Source organism: Gorilla gorilla, chromosome 9 (genome assembly GCF_029281585.2).
Source record: "Gorilla gorilla gorilla isolate KB3781 chromosome 9, NHGRI_mGorGor1-v2.1_pri, whole genome shotgun sequence".
NCBI classification, from domain to species: domain Eukaryota; kingdom Metazoa; phylum Chordata; class Mammalia; order Primates; family Hominidae; genus Gorilla; species Gorilla gorilla.
The window spans coordinates 119,620,767-119,635,625 of record NC_073233.2 but is presented as its reverse complement, the minus strand read 5'-3'; the positions used below and the strand labels follow the sequence as shown (position 1 = coordinate 119,635,625).

General features: G+C 51.4%; 2 protein-coding genes across 7 annotated transcripts in view; one reads left to right on the top strand and one right to left on the bottom strand.

Annotated features, from left to right (window-relative positions):
- PPP2R1B (protein phosphatase 2 scaffold subunit Abeta) overlaps positions 1-10,986 on the top strand; it is a 39,520-nt gene extending 28,534 nt beyond the window's left edge. For 2 of the 6 annotated variants that reach the window (XM_019036834.4, XM_055355492.2), the window contains 3 exons: positions 319-440; positions 9,723-9,802; positions 10,841-10,986. In XM_019036834.4, the coding sequence (XP_018892379.4) occupies positions 319-440; positions 9,723-9,785 (185 nt within the window). In that variant the 3' untranslated portion in view covers positions 9,786-9,802; positions 10,841-10,986. The remainder of the gene's footprint in view (positions 1-318; positions 441-9,722; positions 9,803-10,840) is intronic. The other 4 variants (XM_019036835.4, XM_055355494.2, XM_055355493.2 and 1 more) reach the window with 3 other exon arrangements.
- Positions 7,031-14,859, bottom strand: part of SIK2 (salt inducible kinase 2) — a 128,825-nt gene continuing 120,996 nt past the window's right edge. The window contains exon 15 of the mRNA XM_004052108.5: positions 7,031-14,398. Within this exon, the coding sequence (XP_004052156.1) occupies positions 13,765-14,398 (634 nt within the window). The 3' untranslated portion in view covers positions 7,031-13,764. The remainder of the gene's footprint in view (positions 14,399-14,859) is intronic.

The following is a 14,859-nucleotide window of genomic DNA, read 5'->3' as shown; positions in this document are numbered from 1 at the left end:
AGTTCTGAAAGGAGCCAGGTCCTTCCTGTGGTTGGGGCTCTGGAGACCATCAGTGACCAGGATGTGGGGAACAGCCAGGTGGACACCAAAAGGCCCGATGGGGTGGCGCTTTCCAGGGCCCCGAGGGAAAGGCACCTCAGCACGACCCTGGGCTGCCCCAGCTTTCTCTGCCCAGTGCCCCATATACTTGTAGGCTGCTGCTGGACTTCCCAACTCTGCTGGCACAACTGAGGGCATCCTGGCTGGGAAGCGCAGGTGGGCTTGGGAGGGATGTGCCCTGGTCAGGGACAGTTACAGCGCCACTGTCTGTGTCTCTAGTGGTGGCACAAAGGCTGAGGAAGCTAGATTTTCCTGTGAAGGACAGTGGAGAACCCAGTGTCCCTCGGGCTGACAAGAACCACTTCCCAAGACCCACAGTGCCTGGAGAGGACATGGGGAAGGTAAGTGCCCGGAAGCCTGGGGTCAAGTCCTGCCCTCAGGGCTGCGGGCAGCCAGGGTGACATGGTGTGCAGGGAGCTGCCACAGGGTAGGCGGAGAAGCAGCACCTCTCACTTTGTCCCCAGGGGATGAGTCCAATTTTAAGGGCCGGGAGTAGATGTTTAAAGCCTGTTGCTGGCTGGCTTACTTCATTCTGGGAATGCTTTCTGAGAGGTGGGTCGCCGGCCAGAGCTGTCACTCTTGTAGCTTGAGGCCCATCTCCCATCACCTCCCAGTCCAACAGCGAGGCCCATACAGAGGACACCAGTGGGGTTTGGTGAAGAATTGCTTGTAAAAAGGGGCTGTTCCCACTTTCCTCGCATAATATAGAAGTGACTTGCCATAATTCCTCTCAGTTATTTCCATTCAAGATAAAAATAGTTGCAAGTTTCTCTGTAACAGCTTAGATGTTCTACAAGCCCCATTGGATGCCACTCTGTGTGGAAGTGGTGTGAAAAGCCCCAGTTCAGCAGTCAGTGGGTGCCAGCCACTGCCCCAGGGCCATTCATTAGGATGGCGATTTGTGGCTTACAGATACATTCAGAAAAGGAGAGCAGCAGGGCTTGGCTGCCTCGTGCGGATGCCAGACTGCGTTTAGTTCATGGGGAAAAATCTGACATTCTCACACCCATTCTAGTGGGTTCGCTTAGTGAAAATTCAGTGAAGTAACATCAAAAAGGCTGCCTTTTAAGTCACATGGCTTTTCATTTTATGTGAACCGAAAGCATGAAAACGTTTTTTTCCTTTTGTTGAGGTCCAGAATCGCAGTCACTCATCTTAGAACGTTCTTGCCTTCCTGAGGGGCTGCACACTTGTCCGTGGGCAGCTCCAGCCGTTCCTGCAGTGGCCGCACAGTGGGAGGAAGGGCTGGGTGACCACTGTCCAGTTGGATTCAAGGGGTGGCCAGCCCTTGGATTCCATGTCGTCTTCACAGAACTGGGCCTCAGGGAGGAGAGCTTGGCTGAAGGAGTGGGAGTGACAGTTACACATTTTTTAGGCCTAAACCACAGACTTCTTTGGGAAGAAAGGGGTTACGTCTTCCTACAAATTCAGAGCCAGCTGCTCATGCCATGAATGCGTGGTATGACCCGATCTGAGTGTGGATCATTGAGGCGGCCCTCCCATGGCTGACCTGCTCCACTCTGACAGGGCCCGGGCTGCCTCCGCTAGCCGAGGAGTTACTGAGAATTAGTTGCCGTTCCTCGAGCCTTGGTCACTGCAGCACCTTGTCAGGCACTTCAAATCTCATGTCATCCTCACCCACCCTAGGCGGTAGGTGCTATCATTGTTTTTTGGTCCCTCATGAATCTCCCCCAACCCCTGTCATGTCTATTTGGGAATCTTTTTTCCAGGAAAGGAGGCCCAGTGGTGCTAGGCCTCTGAGGCTTCAGTTCATTTAACTCAGAAAAATCCCCCGCCCCATGACTCAGGGAGCCTTCCATGCATTTGTTTCACTTAAGGAAAATGACCCGAGGGTGAGATGGAAAGGGAATTGGCTGTTGCCAGGCAGAGCCCTGTGTGTCAGGGGCCAGCAGCCAAGTGAGTGATCCAGGAAGTCATCCAATTGCAACCAGAAATTGTTCTTAACCCCTCACTGTCTAGGGTGCGTAGCGGACTTGCCAATCTGTCCGAATGGGGTGAGCGTGAGCGCGTTGCTGTTGAGAGCCCCGGGAACTGTCAGTTCTCAGCCAGCCTCAGGGCCCTCAGGGAGCCATTGGACATCCCTGGGGCTGGGCCCGCCACTTGAAGAGAAAAGGGAAAGGGCGAGAGCCAGTCTCCCTTGGTGAAGGGCGCCTCCTTGGCACCCTTGAAGTCTGTGGAGGTGCCTCTGTGTTGGATGTCACATGTGTCCACCCAGGCAGGATCTGCCAGGGAGCAGCGAGGGTCACCTCCCACACCCTGCTGCCCCGGGTCCGGCAGCGGCTCACTCCTGGATGGGACACAGGGTGACCCCACTGAAGCTGCTGACGGGCCTTGTCAGGCAGGGGTTAACAGGGGATTTGTTTATTGAATCACCAAGTAGCTGTCACATGATTTTAATCAAAACACCATTTCCCTGACAACAGTGATGTCAGTCTTGTTATTGCAGGAAGGAGCAGCTGTGAGGGACATTCAGTCTCCATGCCGAGCCCAGGTTTGGAGACTAAAATCAAGTGAAGCATCCATAAATAATGGCCACAGACACTGCCTGACTGCGCCCACCCTCCTCCTCTTCCTTTTCTCTGCACACAGTCTGTCCTGTACACACACTGACCCAAGACCAGCCCCTGCGCCACGTCCCAGCTAAGACCATCTTCTGCCTTCCATGCCCCTTCTGCTCTTGTTTCTGGTTTTTTCCTGCCTGCCTTATTTTCCCCAAACTCAGAGAGTCCCTTGGGCCCTGAGGGTCTCTGACTTGTGCCTTTCGATGCGGGTCTCTTCTCTGGATTTAATCAGCACCTGCTGGTGAACCAGGTAGTTCTGGGCCTGAGGCTGGAGCCATTCTGCAGCTCAGGAACCTCGCTTGTCCTAGAGCCAGCCTCTAGCATCTAGCTGCGTGTCCTGTTCCTCCCACAGAGTTAGGCTGGCAGGGCCTTCGCGCTGCCCTGGGGGTCTCAAGGGCAGCTCTGAGGAGCTCTGCTGGGAGTGTGTGAAGGGGAGGAGCTCCTTAAGGGCCAACCTCTTGGCCAGCGGATTTTGTTCTCTTGAACCCAGAAAGACTACAGGAGATGTGAGTCCAGTCAAACTGAGGACTGATGACAAAGACCAAAGCCCAGGGATGTTCAGTCCCATCCCCAGTGGCCTCCAGCTAAGGGAATTGGACCTTGAAGTCCTTGGGGAAGTCAGACGTAGGCTGGTGACAGGGCCCACAGGAGCAGGTCCTTAGGCTGACCTCCTGTCAGTGCCCTCTCCATTGTGGGGCCTAGGGGCCGAGCTGTCCGCACAAAAAGACTCCCCCAGGCCTTCCAAGTCTTTTCCACACTGGAGCTTGACCTAACAGTTGGAGATAAAAATCCTCCTACCTGTGACATAGATTCTCAGGGATGTTCTTATGTTTGTGGTACCCATGTCTGATGCTGCCTAGAACTCATTTCCGAAAATTCAGAAATCCTGGGGCAGAGTTCCCAGTTCTTAGCCTGGAGCAGATGCTCAGAACAGCACAACCACCCTTAAGTCAGTGAAGACAGAGCTCACAGGCAAGAAGCAGCCATTTTCTGTACCTAGTGTTGGGGCAGGCAAGAGTTAAAGTAAGATAGGCAGAGTGGGACTCTGTGACAGCCCTCCAGGGGAGTGGGGGTCTTCCAGGAGTGCCAGGCCAGGCTGCATTTGCCCCTCGCAGTAAACCCAGGGGTGAAGCCAGCCAGCCTGTGCTCCAAGTTACCACTGGAGACACCAGCCTTTACAATGATTTGCCTGGGTTAGTGGCAGGGCTGAGAGGGCACCAGGGGCTGAGGCCTCTGTCAGAGGTTCTTTGCTGCCTCCCAGACTGTCCCTGCCTGGAGGGTGGCCAGGTGGCAGCTCCCGGGCTGGGTGGGAGCCAGGCCTTGCTCTCCCAGGCTTGCTCTGTGCCTAGCCCTCCTTGCCTGGCCCTCTCATCCCTGGTTCCCTTCCACTGCCTGCCTGCCCTTCAGCCCTCACTTTGCTGGCACAGGGGCGCTGCTAAGCATTTGGGCTCTGTAGCGACTGGAAGGCAGTTCTGGCGGATCCCAGACAGAAGAGACAGGCAAGGCTGTGCGCTCCGGGAGCTGTGTGTGTCGTGCTTGGAGGAAAGGGCTTGGTGGGCTTTTCCTCCATTCCATTGTGTCCCACCCCCAACTATGTGGGTGGCCCTGGGGTGACAATGAACAGTCTCCTCAGGGTCTGATTTGTCAGTCAGCCCCACTCTGGGCATCTCACTTTTGGGGAGTGAGGAGCTGGAGCCAGAACTGTCCCAGCCGACCTGAGGAGAGAGTGACTCAGTTCTCCCTTTGAGAAGCTCAATCCCTAATGCCTCATTTTCCTCTGGGCCCACATTTTCTGAACTTTTCTGCTCATCCAGCTTTTGGGGGCTCGGCTCCAGGGGAAGTCCGCTTCCCATGCTGCGGCTCCCTGTCTCCTCCCTCCCAGACACTGCGCTGGCTCGGGGGCTCAGCCCAGCTCATGCTTTCCCTGGGCTTGGAATCTCTCTTTGCCAATTTCAGAGCAGCTCTGAGTCAGTCTGCCCTAGGAAATCCCCCCAGAAACATGGACAAAGGGAGGCAGCAGCAGGAAGGCTTGCTGGAAAGAACAGTGGCCGAGGCGCCTGGCAAGCTCTCTGCCCTGCCTGACCTTGGGTTTGGCCTGAGTGATTTGTGGGCACAGCTTCATACCTGGGGGGAGGCAGGTGTGCCAGTGGCGCCTGTGTCTGAGGGAGGGCCCAGCCCCTTCGCTTCAGTCAGGACCCACATCTGCCTCCTAAGGGACGTTGTCCAGGATGATACCTGTGTGATAATCCATCGCTCAAGGGCTGCTCAGCTTTTGAAGTCACTGGTGGGGCTGAAATGAGAAGGGCAGAGCAGCCATGTTCTGTGCAGGTGACATTTCCTTTGTAGCCACATAGCACCCAGGATTTAGTGCACAAAGCCCAGAACTTCCTCCCATGGTGCCCACGGGCTGCTGGCAAGCAGGAGGCTCCCTGTCACCTGGATTCACCCAGGGAGGGATGAGAACCCATCAGCAGGGAGGGTCCCTCTGAGCTTTGTTTGTTTGTTTATTTGTTTTTTGAGATGAAGTCTTGCTGTGTCGCTCAGGCTGGAGTGCAGTGGTGCGATCTCGGCTCACTGCAACCTCTGCCTACCAGGTTCAAGTGATTCTCCTGCCTCAGTCTCCAGAGTAGCTAGGATTACAGGCGCCCGCCACCACACCTGGCTAATTTTTGTATTTTTAGTGGAGACAGGGTTTCACCATGTTGGCCAGGCTGGTCTTGAACTCCTGACCTCAGGTGATCCACCTGCCTCTGCCTCCCAAGGTGTTGGGATTACAGGCGTGAGCCACAGCACCTGGCCAAGAACTTTTGAGAGAGCAGAGGCTGAGTCAGGGGTTCCTAACTTTGGTCCCTGGTGGGGAGGGGGGCCTCGGGGACCCAGGAACCAACTCCTGTCCTGAAATTCTGTGTCCGAAGTTCTGGGTCTGTGTACATGCTCTTTGGGAAGAGTCCATAGCTTGCATGTCAAGGGGATCTCTGAGTCCTCGATTTAAGATCTAGTGGGGCAGAAAGCAGCTGCTCGCCAGGAACAGAACCTTGGGCCCTGTTCCCACCTGTCCTGCGTCTTGATGGAGAACTTGGGAAGTGCAGGCACTGCTGTCCGGTTCCATCCACTGGGCAGAGGCCCTGGGTTTGGGGTGCAGGCCTCCCTGCTGCTCTCCTTCCCCACCCTGCTGGAGCCTTCGACTCACAAAGGCTGCAGAACTGAAGGGTGTCCTGGGGAGTGCGGGGTTGGGGCCTGGCTGGCCACTGGTCTGTTATTTTGCCTGCGTCCTGGGGCATTGGAGTTGTTTTTGGCAACACAGAATAAGAATGATGGAGAAATCTGGTGGGAAAGGGAAAACATTGTTACTGAAATTTAGTGCTTTCCTTAAAAAAGAAATGAAACTCAGCAATACCGAAATTTTGGGTAGCCAAGGGGTAACCACCAGTTTAAGGCAGAACTGAGCTATTGTCAGCAGAGTCGGGCAGCAGTGGACGTCGGTGGAGAGGGCTCCGCTCCTTCCAGCCTCTGCCAGTGTGGGCCCTGCCGACTGCACCTTCCCACCGCTACCCAGAGACCAGCGGCTCACCCCTCAGGGAGGGAACTGTCTCTGTTCTATAGCATGGGCTCAATTGGAATGGTTTGAGTGAAACCAAATTTCAGTCAAGATCCTGCTGCCAGCAAGCTGGATATAACAGTGGCCTTTCACTCAGGGCCTGGCACTGAAACAGGTCCAGGATGCAGGAGAGCAGCTTGGCACATGGTGCCTCCAGCATCCTGAGGGCGTGGAGCTGGGCCTCAAAAGGGTGCCCCGCCCATGTGAGGGAGCGCACTGTGTGAGCGCACGTGCAGTGTCGAGGCCTTTGGCAGACCCCAGAGATGTGACATCGTGACTAAGTAGCAGTGTCTTTTGCCTGGCAGCTCGCAGCACCTCCCCTCCCATTTCCAGCCCCTGCCCTGCAGCTGCCTGTCCTTGGGGCCCCCTGCATCTGCCTCCCCTCCTCCTACCGCGGCGTGAGGCCCTTGCCCAGGCTACCTGGGCTGATGCGCTTTGCCCTGGGACTCTGAGAATCAAGGAGCAGTAATTAAGCAGTGCCCAGCGGGGCCCTGTCCTTGTGCAGGCTGCGGTTAGCAGTGCTTCCGTCAGTGATCTGCAGTGGCTAACGTGTACTCGGGCGATTCGGAGCAAGGTATTATTTACCCTGCTGACGTCAATGAGAACATATTATCCACTGTCCTTTTCTGCAGCCTGAAATGAGCACCAGAACTCAGGGAACACAGCCACCTTCCATACTCTAAAAATTCCACCCAAGGCCCGATGAGGCAAAAACCCTATCGCATTAACCTGACATTCACATCACCCGGGCTCTTAGAAAACAAGTTGTTTTTATTTTAATTCAAGAGGGTTGGAAACATAAAAACAGTACATTTTCCTTGCAGAAAATTACCCCATTTAAATTACTATTTGGTACAAAGATTATTTATTACATTGCATTTTAGGCAATTTTCTAACATTAAGTGACAAGTTATACTTTTGATTTTTTTTTTCACATTGGAGCTATTATGATTTGCACTCATAATACCAAAGCTACTGAACTCACCAATTTTTTTCTTAGTAATTAAAAAAAAGCACACAGAAAATATAACTACAATTAGATTAACTTTATCAAAAGTAACTCTTTCAGACCAAACATCCAGCAAAACCACCCACCTCCCTTCAGATATAAGCAAATAATCTTGCCCTTTCTACAAAGTGCAGATATCTCTGTATCCCTTTTATTTCTCAAACTGCAGTCCCCGAAGTGAAGCAAACCTTTCTCTCCACTTGTTTCCCCTTCAGAGATTTTGGTGAAGGCAGGTTTCTCTTACCACCCATGGTGGAAAGGTCTCACCACTTGAATTTCGTTGACTGAGCAAATATTCTGCAGACAGATACCACAGAGCCAGCAGCAGCCCATTATCTGCACTGGGGAATGTGACATTATTCCATCTGGGGTCATATGTTTCCAGGATATTGTTTTGTACTTCTTCTATTTTTAAAGCTCCCCTCTACCCACCCACTTTGCCTCTGAAAAGACAGAGTATTAAGTCAAAGTCTGTTATTACTTTTTTAATCCTAAAAGTAATAAGCACTTCTATTTGATGGGGCTTGACTATAAGGAAATGTTACGCCCCTCGTTGAGACAAAGGCTGAGTTCATGACCGTTCATGGGGTGGAATCTGCTGGCCTGCAGTGGTGGCCTGATGCCGTGCAATGCGGCCCCTTGGCAATTGAGGAGGGGGGTGTTCTGTAGGAAACTGCTGTATTGTAACTTGGAAAAACTAGACATCTTTGACGTGAGCCTAAACTTCTGCAGTTAACTGGATGTTGAAAGGCAGGCGGGTCTGCGGGGTTTTTTGTCTCCCTCAGCCTGGTTCAGTGCACGGCCACCTGGACAGCTGCACTGTCACCTGAAGGCGGCCTCTTCCCCAAAGCCAGGTGGCTGTTGAGTGGAGAATAAGGTTGTGGGAACAATGTCACATTCACCCTGTGCTTGACCAAAATGGGGGCTTTGTTTATACAGCTGTTTGCTTATGAAAAGAGTCAGATGCTACTGAGGAAAGAGAAGGGAAAGAGAGGGCTTCTTCCAGAGCTAGAAGCCAGAGAACCAAAACCAGAAGCCAGTCAACCCAAGCGCGTGTCCCAGCTCCTTCTATCACCAGCTGTGATCTCAGAGAACTCACAAACTTCCCAGAGCTTTGGTTTCTTCAGCTGTGAAAAATAAGGACAGTATCTCCCCAGCTAATTTCATAGAATTGTTGTGAGGGTTAGAAGAGAGTACTTGTGAAAGTGCTTGGTAAAACTAATGTACAAATATAAGCTATTGCTCCCTTGTGGGTGGGCGAGCAGAGTATCTGGGCAGAACCCATCAAAGCTCTCCCTGGGTGGGTCTGTGGGCACTGCTGCCGCCTGGTTCTCTATCTGTGCCCCAGTGTGTGCCTGAGTCTGCTGATAGGTTGAAACCTGCCTGGAGAAGATGTGGACACAAGGTGGGGGTGCACGTAGGATGGCTGTCAGTCTTCTAGAATCAGCTAGGCTACCTTAATTAGGACAAAAATGGTAAAATAAGAATGTGAGAGGCTACTGGGAGGTGAGAGACTCCACTGCTTTTGTTCACCTGCCACCAAGGGCCAGACAAGGGCTCTGACATTACAGGTGCTTCAGACCACACTGTAGAACCTGTCAGAAGGGAGATGATAGAAACTTTAAGAAAATCTCTTTGTCCAGTTTAGAAACAGAGGCAGCTGATACTGCTCTTGTCTTTTTTTTTTTTTTTTTGAGGTGGAGTCTTGCTCTGTCGCCCAGGCTGGAGTGCAGTGGCGCGATCTTGGCTCACTGTAAGCTCCACCTCCCGGGTTCATGCCATTCTCCTGCCTCAGCCTCCCGAGTAGCTGGAACTACAGGCGCCTGCCACCACGCCCGGCTAATTTTTTGGATTTTTAGTAGAGATGGAGTTTCACTGTGTTAGGATGGTCTCAATCTCCTGACCTCGTGATCTGCCTGCCTTGGCCTCCCAAAGTGTTGGGATTACAGGCGTGAGCCACCGCGCCCGGCGGATACTGCTCTTGTCTTTCATACATTGCTCTGAAGATAAGTTCTATAAAAAAATTCCAGGTCGGGTGTGGTGGCTCACGCCTGTAATCCCAGTACTTTGGGAGGCCAAGGTGGGTGGGTCACCTGAGGTCAGGAGTTCAAGATCAGCCTGGACAACATGGTGAAACCCCATCTCTACTAAAAATACACAAACTAGCTGGATGCGGTAGCATACACCTGTAGTCCCAGCTACTTGGGAGGCTGAGGCAGGAGAATGGCTTGAACCCAGGAGGTGGAGGTTGCAGTGAGCTGAAATCACGCCACTGCATTCCAGCCTGGGTGACAGAGCGAGACTCTGTCTCAAAAAAAAAAAAAAAAAAATTAAATAAATTCCAGAAGCAACAAAATGATCAAAGATCCCTGCCTGTACAATGACTCCAACTTACGAGCCTCCCTGTTCTCCAATTTTCACCTTTCATGTTTAGGCACAAAGAGACCGAGTGGCTCGGGTGGCTTCCCAGGAGGCAGTTAGAGGCAGCCCAGTTTAGGAGTTCGAGTGTAGCAGGTCAGCCCCGGCACCGGTGTCAGCCACTGTTCACAGGGACTGATACTGTGAAATGACACACTGCATATTGTCTCTACAGGAGGTCGAATGGGAAAAAGTTACCTGGAGTATGAATTTTCTTTAAACCAATAGGGAGCTTAAATGTGACTGTTGATACAGGTTTTAAAATGTAATACAAACATATTTACGAACCTGGGGCTTGACTAGAGGCTGGAGGACCCCAAAAAGGAGCGCCACTCACTCACTCTGTCCTTGCATCCTCAACTGCCCACATGTCTCCAGAGGCTGCCTGGGACCAACTGTGACTCCAGGCTGCTGCTTGGCACCTTGCCTTAGTTTCTGGCTGATCACCTAATCACTCTGGAGCTGGGAATATCCTTCTCCCCACGTCTAACCCGTGGGCAGAATTCTGTGAGCGTTTCCCTGCCTTTAGGACTGATGACACTGGGTGTGTGGGTGGAGGTGGGGGAGTCGGTCAGTCTCATGATGAGTCCCTTCTGCTGGAGACTTCGGTCCACGAGAGAGGGTAGGGGGCAGGGGAGAGGCCGATACTCCTACAGGGGGGTCCCCCCTTGCTCCCCATCAAAATGCAGAGCACCCCATTTCTCCAGCACCAGAGTTGGGAAGGGACACAAGAGGCAAGGGCTGGCTTCAGTCCTCGGCTCCTGTCTGTCCCACCCACTGACTCCAGCATACGGTTTAAACACTTGGGAGGTCTTGATATCTGAGGAAGAAAGGGCCACTGACTTTTTCTTCCCTAGGAGGCAAAAGTGGATGGAAGAGAGAAGGGGTTTGCTCAGATGGGCACGAACAGCCCCTGAGCCCCATCCCCACTCCCCTGGTGGGCCCTGATGCTCTCCCACCCAGGGATTCTCAAGGTGGTTGGTGTAGAGAACCATCAGCCTCCTTCTTTTCCCACGGTGACAGAGGGCAGTGCAGGCAGAGGTGGCGAGGGGGCAGCTGGGGACGGTCAGTGTCACGGGAATGTGAAAGTGGGCCCCCTCTTCCTGTCGGGCTAACATGCTGTTTGCCTTACAGGGACCAGTGTATCAGTTGCGTGGAGATAACTAGAGACACACTTGCCCAGCTGGAAATTGCAGAGCTAGTGCATTTCTCCAAAGCACAGACTAATACCCCGGATTTAAAAAAAAGAACATAAAAAATAAAGTACCACACATATTGCACTTTTTGCCGAACGAAATTTTTACCTCACGTTCATCTCACCAAAGTCTCTTCAGAGGAGCCTGGTTTACAGGGTGATGAAGCTGATGATGATACAGTAGTGTACACACTGCTAACGTGAATCAGACTGGAAAGCAAGTCAGTAATTCAGAGTAGCCCCGCAGAAAAAGAGCGATACTAAGCCTTCTTAGTGTTTTGTTAGTAGTGATGAAGAGAAAACTGCTTGGAAGCTTCCATGGGTCACTAGTTAGGGACAGAGCAGCACAGGTGATCAGACAGGGCTGAGCAAACACCTGACTGACCAACAGAACCAGTCTCCTCAGCAGCTTACATTGCAGTCAATACAGAGGGTTATGGAATTTATTTATTTCTGCTTGAAATAAACAAGATAAGCAAACAGGAGCTTACAACACAGGTCCCAGCAGGAGGGGTCACACTCTGCATCAGGCCGGTGTCCACGCCGCTGCCGTGTGTGACAGCTCCTGATAGGCCTTTCTGCTGTAGGGCACCTCTCGATTTCTCTCTGGGTCCTTAACCTTCCAGTAGCCTCTCTGCAGTCCCTCATCGGCTGGCCTAACCATCCTGCCATAGCTCCCAGGTCTCCTGGACTAAGCAGCTCATGGCATTGTTGGGGGGCAGGAGTTTATGTCGATCTGTAACTACACCATTCCTGCAGTTCTGAAATGAGTGGCCCCCATTTTCAATCTGCAGGCATTTTAATATCGCAAATATTGTAGCACTTCTGTAGTATATTTTGGGAAAACGTCTTCCTTCAGTCTAAACAAATCAAGCCCCATTTTGTAACTGGCTATTTTGTAAAGACTCAAAACAGATTAGAGATCTTAATGAAATGATCTCTTAAATGAAATGATGTTCTTTATTTCACGAAATCATCAATCTTAAGCACGAGCAGGAATAAACAACTCCCAGAAGAAGCTTAATTCATTCTTCCTGGATTTTCACTGTGTGTTATTAAATCACAAAAATGACAGTCCCCACACTGCCCTTTCCCACTGACACCAAGTCCAACCGTGAGCACAGTGCCTCTGCGAAGCATCCTGGCACCCATGGTGAGCGCTGGCGACCAGGCAGTCTCTGGCCAGCAACAGGGACTGCTCAAGTTACCGACGTTGGTAGGAGCTGGGCTCGCATGGCCAGAATGGAACCCCCTAGACTTTCCACATGTCACCTGCCTGGACGCTAACTACAAAGAGGAAAGGCAACTTAAAGGTGTTTTCTAGATGCAGCATCAGTTAGTCCCTCTCTTTGTGCTTTAAGGAAGATGCTTTGTGCTTAACACATTCATCTGCTGATGGGACAAGCCATTCTAAAGGGCAGAAACGATCATCTTTAGAATTAACACTGACTTTGTAACACCTGGATGTTAACTGTCCAAATGGCAAATTATTCATCATTTCTAGGGATACAGTTAGCTAGCTGTAGCATCTAATTTTTACTTACTTTGATGACTGAATTGTAAGTGTTGGTTAAGTTTTATTTGTAATAATAATGTTTGGCAGATGATCTGCTTAAATGGTTAACACATCTGTGGTTCTTTGAATATTGCTGTAATACTTGAACATTTCATTACAAGTCAAAACTTTAAGGAAATTAAGAATGCTGATTCCCACATGGTGGAAAACAAACTCTGAAGTGACTTTGGATTTAGCATTGACATAAATGGAAACTGTTGGTTTCTACAGAAAAGAAAGAATTAAAGCATGATCTGGGGGAAAGGCACCGCACTACCACTTCACATGGGACAGAAAAGTTCATTTATCGTGTCCTTAAAATCTCTAAGCCCTATATGAAACTGTCCAAATATACAAAGCTCAATAAACTACTAGCAACATATAGTGTAAGGTCAAAGTAGTTATTACATCGGAAAAGAGACAACAGGTACCCTGGAGACCGACTGCCCCCAAGCCAGCAGTGTCCACGAGAAACTGCAGGAAGAGCCTGTCTTCCCTGGCCCAGGGCTGGTGCTCTTGCTGCGTTCTTGAGTTTCTTGCCCCCTGCCTCCACGGTGGCGGGTCTCCTGTCAGTTCCACGTGTGACACCTCTGGAGTCCTGAGTATATTCTGACACTCGGCAACCCAGGGCACCTTCTGAAGGGGTGTGTCACCTGCTTCCGAATGGAGATGAAGGCGGTTTCTGGGGTCAGTACCAGCTGTTATTTAGTGGCCCCTGAAACACAGCTCATGCCCCACTGCTTTGTGATGGCCTTGGGGGACAACTTGCATCAGCAGCTAAGAACTTAGGATTCAATGACAAAGCACAGCTTTCCTTTATTTCCTGTGCATCTGATTTCCTGATGTCTTCTTGATTTGCCTTGTAGCAATATGTGGTTGCTCAGCTTCAGTGAAAAATATATTGCCTTTTTTCCCCCATATATATGCAATAGCACACACCTTTTCTGCTTTCACCAAGGTTGCCCTTGATAATAAATGGATGTAATCCTGCATAAGAGCTGGGTCTGAATGTCTTCTTAGGAACACATTTGTCAGTGCTGCCCTCGAGAGCTTGCTCCACTCGACCGAAGGGCAGGAGCCTCAGCCTACAACTATGTTCCAGCACTTGCCACAGAAAACTTTGTGTTGGGGCAGAACCAGGAGGAAGCAACATCCACCCCAGCCAGGCCCTCTGATTCCAGTTGGGTGACTCGATTTCTCCCAGTTAGGGAGAGGGCAAGAAAATAAGCTTTAAATTTAAAAGGCTGGAATAAAAATAGGAACATACACTCTTCCCTCACCTGACCCACCTCAATTCCTGTGCTGAGACTAATTCACCAGGACATACCCGTTGTGTTGTGGATCCACAGCGTCTAGCATTTCACAATCAAAGAGTCCAGGTAGCTCAGAGAGGGCTAGTGGGTCGTAGCTGGAGGGGGCCTCTTGCAGTCCTGGGCTTCTGGGACAGTCTGGCCCCGTTAGGTCGCTCTGCTGGGCTCCATCCACAGGATACTGACAGGGAGTGGGATAGTCTGGCGCAGGGGAAGCAGCGCTTGGCAGCTCACAAGTCTGATAGGAGAACTGTAAGGGGGCTGGGGCAGCTCCTGGCTGTCGTGGTGGTGGAGGGGGTGGTGGCGGTGGCGGCTGCTGCTGCTGTAGCTGCGTGGGCAGAGGAGGAGCAGCCCGGGGACCGGAAGTGGAGGGCAGGGGCTGAAGCTGCATCTCTTGGTACTGGCTGAGGAAAGGGCTGTATTGCATCTGCTCGGAGGAAGGCTCCAGGACGGGGCTCAGGGGCTGGGTCAGGCTGAACGGTGGGGCCTGCTGAGAAGGCGGTGGAGTCTCCTGGCGGGGAAGGGGCAGCTGCTGACTTGGCTGTGGGTAGGAGCTCTCTGCTATCTGCATCTGATTAAAATAGGCCTGCAGTTGAGACTGCTTCTGAAGAAAGAGTCGCTTCTGCTGGAGCCTAAATTGGTAATATCAAAGGAAAGAATTTTAAATCTTCTCAAGTGATGGCAATTTTAATGTAAATGCAATACCAGTCACTAGCTTCAGTCTTCTACTTAAGTCTCTCTGATGTCAGCAAAAACAAGTGGGAATGGGAACCAATTGTGTTGGGTCTCTTAAACCTAATCTCATGTTTTGCCCCCCAGTTCTGATGATCCTTCAGTACTAATGTGAGCAGGAATGCATTTTCTCTGACTCCGAGTTTTTTCCTTTAAACAATGAGAGGATGATTTCCCTTCTGGAGAGGCTAGAAGGGGAGATAATCACACCTTGGCCTCTGCAGGTATCTGCAGTTGATGGATTGATTAGGGTAGGTCTACCTTGGCCAAGCTGCTTCTACTAGCGAGGCTGTGGGCACACATGATAGTAAGGGAGGACGGAAGGCTCCTGTGCCGCCTACCCCACCTCTATACTTTGGGC